Source organism: Leiobunum rupestre, chromosome 11 (genome assembly GCF_980474605.1).
Source record: "Leiobunum rupestre chromosome 11, qqLeiRupe1.1.hap1, whole genome shotgun sequence".
Taxonomy (NCBI): Eukaryota; Metazoa; Arthropoda; class Arachnida; order Opiliones; family Sclerosomatidae; genus Leiobunum; species Leiobunum rupestre.
In genome coordinates this window covers 22,602,158-22,612,536 of record NC_143394.1, presented here as the reverse complement: position 1 = coordinate 22,612,536, position 10,379 = coordinate 22,602,158, and the positions used below count along the sequence as shown (strand labels likewise).

Genomic DNA, 10,379 nt, shown 5'->3' with positions numbered 1-10,379 from the left:
AGTCAATGGGCATAGCTTCCGAAGATAGGGGTAATTATCTAAATTTTGCGAATTTTAAGGAGGGGTACACCATCTTTACTTTCGATATGTCGCCGGACCAGAATGCTTCGGCTGATCATACGAGTATTCCTCGACAGGGGTCTCTACGTTTAGATGTTCAATTGAAAGACCCCCTACCGACTAATGTCGTGTGTATAATGTACTTTGAATTTGATAACGAGATTTTAATTACCCGGGACAGAAAGGTGATATATAGTATCGAATAAAATGAGCCACCCTGTTTTCTATGCGATTAGTTCGACGCGAGCTTTTGTTTGAGAATGACACGCCCCCATTTTCTCTCCAACCAACTCGACATTTTTTTTATCGGCGAATCTCGCGGAGCCTGAAATTTTAATTAACCGTCAAGGACATAGAAAATATGTCAATTTTAGCGTAAAAGTGTGGAAGAATCTCTGGAACTATGAACAAGAAATTGAAAGATTTTTCAATACCACTACCGAAGCTATACGTTTTCACAGCTGGTTGTCGGATAGTGTCAAGTTGGAAGGATTCTTCTGTCAGCGTGGAAGAATTATTGATATTCGCGGCTATATTCGCGGGTCTAATTCAAATTACGACGTTGTGTATTCCTCCGCCAACGGGGTCGCCCTAGATAAAGAAGCCTGGGACCGTTTGAAGATTATCCGTACGAGTCTCGACAAAGAAATAACTGACCGAAAAGACGCTTTTGAAGGAATGAAAATGTCTATTTTAGACGAATTAAAAAGTGTATTATTTACGTTAACCGAGGCGTGCCCAAACCTGCCCTGCCATAATCAATTGGCCCATCACATTAGCTGCAAACCGATCGCGTCACATTTCTGCGAAAGACTTGAAAAAAGTGTCAAGATGGCGATACCCCTTATGAACTATGACAACGTAATTAAGGCATTTTACGTCAACTTTCCCGACTATAAACTGGGGGTAGAAAATTTATATCATAATATCATGCAAAATGAATCTGAAATTTTATCAGAGCTGATGTATTAAAAATTTCCATTAAAATGTATAAAAATGTAAACTTTGCTGGTCTTTCATTTAATAATGTAGCACACTTTGAACTGTCAAGACATGAATATAAAATCTATTTATTTTGACCCAGAAAATCCCGGAAGTCTGGGAGGACTAAAACGTTTATCCGAACAATTACCCTCTATTTCCAAGAAAAAAATTAAAGATTGGGCGTTGACCCAAGACGCCTATACGTTGCACAAAGATAGAAAATTTAATTTTCCTAGAAATAGGACTTATGTCACGAGCTTGAACGAAGAACACCAGGCTGATTTAATCGAGTTAAACCAATTAAAAAATATTAATAAATTTAATTATATTCTTACTAATATCGATATTCTGTCCCGATATTTATTCGCTATTCCCGTGAAAACTAAGAGAGCGAGCGATATATTAGCTGCTTTCAAAAAAATCCACAAACAACGTAAGCCTTTGAAAATTAATACTGATCAAGGTTCTGAATTTTTAAATCGTAAAGTGCAACGCTATTTCAAGGACCAGGGAATTAAGCATTTCGTTTGTTACGGCGATAAAAAAAGCAGCGTATGCGAGAGAGTGAATAGGACGCTTAAAAATAAAATTTACAGATTTCTTACCAAAAGTAAAGGAAAAAAATTTATAAAAGAACTACCAAAAATTGTAAAGTCCTATAACGACAGCATTCATCGCACGACGGGATATAGACCTAGCGAAGTAACCTTAGCCAATGAGCATCTTGTTTGGCAAAAATTATTTGGAAAGAAAGCGAAAAGAGAGGAACCGAAATTCAAGATTGGCGATCACGTGCGCCTGTCAAAAACCAGCAAAGTATTTCGTAAGGGATTTAAAGGATATTGGGGTAAAGAGGTTTTCACCATATCGAAGGTGATAAATAAACCCCGCCCACTCTACCATATCAAGGACAAGAATAACGAGAAAATATTGGGGTCATTTTACCCCGAAGAAATTCAAAGGGTTTTGCCATGAATACTTTTCAATTGGACGCTTTTTTAAAATGCGACCCGAGAACCAAACCTTTTTTTATGGGCACATTTTCCAAAGATACTTTACCTCGAGATTGTCCGAAAAAAAAGCCCTTTTGTTTGGTGGCCAATGTACAAGACTCATCAATGCCGGGAAGCCATTGGATAGGAATCTTCGTCAGTGCTAAAAATAGGAAAGGACAACGCGTGGGAGATTTTTTTTGTTCTTTCGGTCAACATTTTGATGTCTACGGTTTTAAATTGGATCATTTAGCTCAGAAATGGTTTTATAATAAAAATATAATTCAAGATATGAACCAAGAAACTTGCGGTTTGCACGTTGCTTCGTTTCTGTTAAATAGGTCTGCTGGATTAAGCTTTAAGAAAATTTTAAAAATGTATAATAATGAAATATATATGAACGAAGTAATTTCGCTATTGGCATTGTGTGTGCATTTATTTAATCACGAAAACAGATTTTGTAATCAATAGTGTTTAATAAACATGGTTTTACAAAAAACATTAATTTTTCCATTCATTAATTTCCCAATCATTAATTTCACGATCTTTAGAATACGCCCGGCGTCTTTCTTTGCGACCTTGTCGGGTTGGCAATTCCTTTCTTGTCAAGAGCGGTCCTACGAAAGGCAAGGAAACAGGTTCGGTCGTATTACGAAGGCTGGATTCCGAAGGCTTATAGCTGCTGTCTTTGAAAGTTGGCGTGCTATATTCATCGAGACTCGTTTCGCTTCGAGATTTACGTAGCTCAGCTCGAGTGGGTGAAGTGAAAACGTTGCTAGCGCCGTTCTTCCATCTTCCCTTTGGGTAGCCTGGAGTACTCGCAAAGTCAGGCTTGAATGGAATATTTCGTGACGTCACGAGATGCGGTGGGGCTGCAATTAAAGTTTTATGGGCGTAATCGGGCGATTGACTTTCGTCCAACCCCGAAATGCCGGAGACACTCTGCCATGGTGTAGAAATTCCAGGATTTATCGGTGATGCTGGGAGGGGCCTGTTAATAGCCATTTCCAGTTGGTGGAGAGGTTGCTGTACGGCTCTTTGCACCTGTTGCGGCGCGGCAAATAGTTGATGGAGCTGATTTGGCGTTTGGGGAGGCGAAAAAAAACTTGGCGAGGCGAGCGGCGGGTTACCGAATGAACCGTTAGGTACAGCGGGAGGCTGGTAGATCGCACCGTGTGCTAACTGTAACGGCGCTAACGTACTCGAAGAAGGAGGTAAAGGGGGCGGTTTTATTTGAACGGCTGGAGCGCCGTCATAGTCTTTAATTCTGAGATACCGCGCCAACATTGCCAGATATTCTCGTAGTTTTTTTCTTCACTACCGTCTCGAACGGGTTTGTTAAGAATACTATTCATGTGTTCTTGTATTAAATTTAGCAATTTTTCGGTATCGGATAAATAGCTATCCGCGGGTAGCAAGACAAATTTCTTCATCGCGCCGGATTAATTATACGACCCAAGTTTGGCGGGATGAGCGAATCGAGAATCGCTCCCCAAAAACCGCCCGTTTGCGAGACTAGAATTCTTCGTCGATAACAATCACTGAGATCTCTTTGACCTAGTTTTCTAATAGATTTTTTATATCGTTGTAATTTCCGTCGTTTATGCTCGCCAACTGGTAAAGCTCCGCGGCAAATATTATGACAGATATTCGCGATTGAGCCAACCTGATCTCGCGTGGCGTTCTTCAGTAAAAATCGTCTTTGATTTGGGGAAGCCTTTTTTAATAAAGTTAGATACGGGCGGCTTTCTATAATTGACCTGGGCAAAGGCATTTTACAGAATGACGTAAAATTCGAATAAACACTTTGTTATATATTCTGATTATTACAATAATATACATTTTCCTCTACCAAAAATGATAAATACATAAAATAAAAAATTAATTTTCGGTAAATACTAACATTGGTCCTTCTTCGATGAGGCATTGCGTTCTAACTTTTAGAAATTCGGGAGTTTTTTGTTGCAGGTCAATAACCACGTTAGAATAGGGCGTATCCGACGTTACGTAATTATAAACGTTGCTCAGAAAATTAGGGTTATGCGGAAAGATCTGACGACTTAAATGTTTTATTTGTGATGGATCACGGGGGCTTCGGAACAGGACTATAAATGAGGCGTTAAGCGAAATGTCGCGAGAAAATCTGCCCTGACCAAAGACGTTCTGGCATAAGAATACAATACTCAGATTCAGATGATGCGAACACACTCGAAAAAGTTCAGATACCAGCGCGTTGTCTAAGCACTCGCTCGAAAGATCGTCTAGCACCAAGAGGTTGTTTTGTCTTTTGTCAAACAAATCTTCGGGTTTTTCACTAAAGAGTCCCTTATGGAATTCAATTTCGGGGGCGAGGGTTTTTAATTCGTCAAATTGATCGTTCCAAAGATTGTAGCAATATAAAATTTTTTGGGGTGGATTGTCGAACATTAAATTTTTATTTTTCAAGAGATTAAACGTCCAGTGACTTTTTCCCGACTTACTGGGGCCAGCCAAAAGAAAGGTACAGGGGGTTTGAAATTTTAGGCGTGTGAGTGACATGAATATCCGTAGGGAATAGAAGTACCGTCTTTGAAAAATATACGTTTCGTCGACGTAAATCCCACTAGTTTTTTGTCTTTTCACGTTAAAGGGAATCTCGACACGGTATTTTAATTCGCGGTTCTCGAGCGCCAACTGCTTTATCGTGTCAAAGTTTAAGATGGTCTGATTTTTTTTAGTAAGAGTGACGCCTTTAATCTTGGTTAAAATTTTGCCCGATTCGAACAAGATAGAGTAACCCTTGGGGGCTATCGTGGTAAAAGCTTTAATGGTGTCATTAGGATATTCATCCGTAAGTCCGCCCAAGCTGCTTGATAAAGTTAAATCTAATTTCTTATCGTGTATCAGAATACAACTGTCCGTATCGCCGTAGGCCAAATTAGGCCCGATTTTAGCCATTAGATTGTATAATTTAATACGCCCATAAGAGGCGACGAAAATGCCCACAGTTGGGGAACCTTTACGATAAGCCGGGACGTGGTCTTCGTGATATTTGGTCGTCACGAGAGCCATTCCGTTTTCTAGGAGTTTTAAATCGGTCAGCTCTTTCGTTTTATCAGTTAAAATTTTAACCAAGTCAGCGTAGGAGTTTATAAAAGAACTATTATTTTGACGTAATTGAATTAGGTGACGCCCCCAAAGCTGGTTAAGGGAAAGCTTGCCAAGCGCTTTGAGAGCCGGGTTAGAGCTAACCTCTTCTAGGCCTATTTTTATCCCGTCCTGTTCCCAAAAGTCGTTTAAATATTTTTGTTTTTCTTCTAAGGAGTCAACGTTTTTAGGAAAACCAGCGTATTGGGTTTTCATTTTGTAAAAATCTCTGACATAATCGTCAAAAAGGGGGCAGTCAGAGTCGAAAGTTTCGCGATAATGCTGCACTTCGTGAATTTGTAAAACTTTATAATTATATTGAAGGGATAAATAAAACTCGGGGGTAGTGTACGTATCCGTAATCGCGCGTTCCGCCTCGGTATGACGACAGTCGGCTAGATTATAGAGGGCGCACGTTCTGCATAGCGTAAACATTAATTTATCGCCAATCAGGGAGCCCAAGACGGGGAGATATAGATCTTGGGGTGGGAGAAGAGTCGCTTTGATTAGCCCGAAATAGAAATCGGGTTCGTAATTAAAGTTGCTAGTTAAGATTTCGGGGACCCCTTTGGGGTAGCGGTAATTTTTGGACATGGAGACCGATGGATACATACTGTTAAAATCGCTTAAATTAAAGGTTTTGGAGAAGCTTCTGAGAGGGGCTGGAAAATAAGAAAAGCTATCTATAAATCTTATATTGTATTTGGAAAGAAACATCGCGAGAAGTTTGCAGCCTTTAAAGATAACTTCGGGGATTATTGGCCGGGTCAGAACTCCTTTTAAAACGAGTAAACTATCAAATCCAGACCCAAAATGCGAAATGCACGTAATGTTTTTGAAAACTGGTTCGACCTTTGAATATTTGGTTTTACCCTTTTTTGCAACGACCTGACTCTCCAATAAGTAATCTAAAAACGTCTCGACGCAACTAAAGCCGGTAAAGGTACGGTAATCGTACGTTTCAGAGTACGGACTGTCTTGCATAGCGGTAATTAGCAGAACGGGTTTAATCTCGTCATTGTCGACTAAAGTTTCAAAATCAAAGTAAAGGATTCTGGTGGAATTTTCCGGTAACGTGATAGGTTGAACAAAACACGCATTTTTCGGGTGCTCAATTTTGCAGTAGTGACATTTCAAATCGCATACGTGCTCCCCTTCAAACTCTTTACCGCAAGTTAGGCAACGTTTGAGTTTGTCGCACGTCCCTAATTCTATATGCTTTTGGAAGCACGTATTCCCCGAAAAATATCTAAAGCAGTTGGCGCAACGTTGACTAGTTTCGGTATGCGAAACATTCGTGTCGAGACACCGCTTACAGCTGACGCCCCCCTCGCAATTGTGCTGCTTTTTTCTTTGCTATTCCCAAAAACTTTCAAACAAAATGGACAGTACCCTTTTCCCTCGAACATGGCTGCGTAAGACCTCACTACGTGAACGTGGTTTCCTAATTTAAGGAGAAAGATTTGTTTGGGTTGAAAGTGGCCTAAATAAATTGGGTCAAAATTGGAATCGGAATCGAGTAAGATAATTTGATAATCTGGCAAGACATTTTGGAATTTAGGAATGTCTTTTATTTCAACAGGACCTGGGGGAACTTTTGATAATCTGTGTAACGCTAGGGCCGCTTTTTTTTTGTTTTGGATGGTTGACATTACGAATGTACTTTAGATCATAGCTATTAAAATTTTTGGATTGCCCTTTATTTTTTAATTCTTGGTAGTCAGCGAGGCACTGTCCTACCGCTACAGCCCTCGCAAAACACAGATTATCAGAATTGCGAATTGGGATAAAGGTATTGCCCTGTTCAATGTAATTATCTAAGCACTCAATAGTCCTGTTACGAATACTTTTTCGACTACCACTCATATTGGTGTCTTGCAGAAGAATTATGTCGAATTTTAGGGGGGCCTCAAAGTATAAATTTTTATGGGACTGGGCTACCTGCTCGATACCGCTTAAAATTCTATCGGCCGTCAACTCGTTTAGGTTCATAAATTGGAAATTAATGGGCTCTTCGAGTTCGTCCGAACTGACCGCTATTCTGATACGACTATAACCCTGATTTTCATCGCTAATTTCGTTTAATAGGGATTGGAAAATTTCGTTTAATTGGGTTTCTATTCGCGCGTGGTTGAGATCGTCCAAGTTTTTGAACTCGCACTTGAATTCTAAAGTTTTACATTTGTATTTTTTGGAAGTCCGAGAGATAATTTTAGTAACCGAATAATAGTTCTCAGGTCGAAACCTGGTGCTTAAATCGAGAGGGGCTTCTTGAGTCATTGTAATTTACGAATTTCGTCGTAGCGTAGAGTCACTTCCCTCAATAACCGCAGGACGTCGTGAATGTCTCTTCTTCCGTATAGGGTTAGCGATTTTGCAAATGAGGAACCAGAATTTTTGGTCAAGGAAGTGTGACCGGTGGCCTGGCTATGGCGAATTTCTAATTTATCGCCCTCAATTAGGTAAACGGCGTCTAGGTCCTTGACGTCTTCTAAGGCTGCTTTAAGCTGGGGTCCTGATTCTAGTTTAACGCATACACCCTGTTTAGTCGGTTGCGGAAGACTGGATGCTACGTGCGTGGCGTAACGCCTTAGATCTATATATATTTTTTGGTCAAAGGTCGTTATTTTAACGCCCAAATCTCCGAGCTCGGAGAATTCTAATACAATATCGTGCCAAGTGGTATTCTTTGTTAATTTTTCTTGGTCTTGGTTAGCCCCTTTCCCCGCAAATAATTGTCGAGGTTTATTTTTTTTAATTACTTCGCCGACTTTTGATTTTCTAGCGTATACTTCGGGCAACTTCACTGGTGCTGTTGGGGGAGTGTCATAATCGAGCTTAATGTCGTCTCGGGCTGCCTAAGACATATAGAGATTAAAAACTAATCTCGCTTAAAAAATTTCAAAAACATAATTACCATCTTGCTGATCTTCTTGAGTCGTCGGAGAGTGGGTGCGCTGTTAGTCGCTTCTGCGAAATTGACCGTTGGGCGGTTTCTTTTATACTCGCAAGGTAAGGGGGGGAAAGAACAAAATAATCGCGTGACAGTCCTATTGTCAATTTGTCAAAATGATTAATTACTTAACGAAAGCGGAATGAACCGGTTCTACCATGAATATGCGAAAGGATTGTTCACTAACGCATTTCCAGCGCGACTCAATTTAATTCGATGACATAATTAATAGGTTTTTCTCTCGGTATTGTCACTAAAGGTATTTGCGCCGCTAAGTTATTTCTACACCTGCTCAATCAATCAAACCTGTCACCACTTTAACAATGCCCGAGCATAGCGAGCCTGGGAATTCTTTTAAAGGAGTACTGACCCCTTTTCGCGCCAAAACACCAACCAGTCAGCGCCATTTTGAATAATTTCGCGCCAGCCAATTAGCGCGCAGTACACGCGCCGCGCCAGCCAATCAGCGCGCAGGTAACCACGTGGTTCCCGCGCCGCGTAGTTACGCGCCAGCCAATCAGCGCGCGCCACTCTGCGGAGGTCAATGACCTTCGGTGACTTACCCCGAGGAAAATGCCGACCCCCCCGCGCCACCTGTGACCTAGTTTAGGGAGGGGGGAAGGAAGCGGGGATTTCCGTTGCCGACCCCCTTTCTACCTCTACATGGAAAACTGGCAAAGATTGGGGACACTCCTACTCACGGCAATCTGCCAGATAAATGGATTTTGGAGCTGGAAATATTCATTATTCTTAAGAATTAATTCAAAATTTATATTTATTTTCTTAGTGTGGTTAACAAAACAGAGCTGCCAGGCTTATTTATATCAACAATTATTCAAGTTTATTGATTTGTTAATCAATTGCTAGTGTCAATGTTTCTTCAAAACCCTGTTTGACTGAAGAAATTTACCAAAATTTGGCATTTCAACACGGCAATCTGCCAGATAAATGGATTTTGGAGCTGGAATTAGTTCAAAATTTATATTTAATTTCTTAGTGTGGTTAACAAAACAGAGCTGCCAGGCTTTATTATATCAATAATTATTCAAGTTTATTGATTTGTTAATCAATTGCTAGTGTCAATGTTTCTTCAAAACCCTGTTTGACTGAAGAAATTTACCAAAATTTGGCATTTCAACACGGCAATCTGCCAGATAAATGGATTTTGGAGCTGGAATTAATTCAAAATTTATATTTATTTTCTTAGTGTGGTTAACAAAACAGAGCTGCCAGGCTTATTTATATCAATAATTAATCAAGTTTATTGATTTGTTAATCAATTGCTAGTGTCAATGTTTCTTCAAAACCCGGTTTCACTGAAGAAATTTACCAAAATTTGGCATTTCAACACGGCAATCTGCCAGATAAATGGATTTTGGAGCTGGAAATATTCATAATTCTTAAGAATTAATTAAAAATTTATATTTATTTTCTTAGTGTGGTTAACAAAACAGAGCTGCCAGGCTTATTTATATCAATAATTAATCAAGTTTATTGATTTGTTAATCAATTGCTAGTGTCAATGTTTCTTCAAAACCCGGTTTCACTGAAGAAATTTACCAAAATTTGGCATTTCAACACGGCAATCTGCCAGATAAATGGATTTTGGAGTTGGAAATATTCATAATTCTTAAGAATTAATTCAAAATTTATATTTATTTTCTTAGTGTGGTTAACAAAACAGAGCTGCCAGGCTTTATTATATCAATAATTATTCAAGTTTATTGATTTGTTAATCAATTGCTAGTGTCAATGTTTCTTCAAAACCCTGTTTGACTGAAGAAATTTACCAAAATTTGGCATTTCAACACAGCAATCTGCCAGATAAATGGATTTTGGAGCTGGAATTAATTCAAAATTTATATCTATTTTCTTAGTGTGGTTAACAAAACAGAGCTGCCAGGCTTATTTATATCAATAATTAATCAAGTTTATTGATTTGTTAATCAATTGCTAGTGTCAATGTTTCTTCAAAACCCGGTTTCACTGAAGAAATTTACCAAAATTTGGCATTTCAACACGGCAATCTGCCAGATAAATGGATTTTGGTACTGGAATTAATTCAAAATTTATATTTATTTTCTTAGTGTGGTTAACAAAACAGAGCTGCCAGGCTTTATTATATCAATAATTATTCAAGTTTATTGATTTGTTAATCAATTGCTAGTTTCAATGTATCTTCAAAACCCTGTTTGACTGAAGAAATTTACCAAAATTTGGCATTTCAACACGGCAATCTGCCAGATAAATAGATTTTGGAGCTG

General features: G+C 39.2%; 2 protein-coding genes across 2 annotated transcripts; both read right to left on the bottom strand.

Annotated features, from left to right (window-relative positions):
- Window positions 1–3,917: 3,917 nt before the first annotated feature.
- On the bottom strand, window positions 3,918–8,122 carry LOC149921992 (uncharacterized). The gene is made up of 2 exons (XM_090163847.1): window positions 8,034–8,122; window positions 3,918–5,799 (listed from the first exon to the last, which is right to left on the bottom strand). The coding sequence occupies exon 2, from the start codon at window positions 5,772–5,774 to the stop codon at window positions 3,918–3,920; it is 1,857 nt and encodes a 618-aa protein (XP_090019973.1). The 5' UTR covers window positions 5,775–5,799; window positions 8,034–8,122.
- Window positions 6,050–8,120, bottom strand: LOC149921993 (uncharacterized). The gene is made up of 2 exons (XM_090163848.1): window positions 8,080–8,120; window positions 6,050–8,020 (listed from the first exon to the last, which is right to left on the bottom strand). Exons 1-2 carry the CDS (start codon window positions 8,080–8,082, stop codon window positions 7,439–7,441), a joined length of 585 nt encoding a protein of 194 aa, XP_090019974.1. The 5' UTR covers window positions 8,083–8,120; the 3' UTR covers window positions 6,050–7,438.
- Window positions 8,123–10,379: the final 2,257 nt, after the last annotated feature.

Coding starts and splice junctions, on each gene's coding strand:
- LOC149921992 (XM_090163847.1), bottom strand. CDS start 5,774: ATGTATCCATCGGTCTCCATGTCCAAAAATTACCGCTACCCCAAAGGG.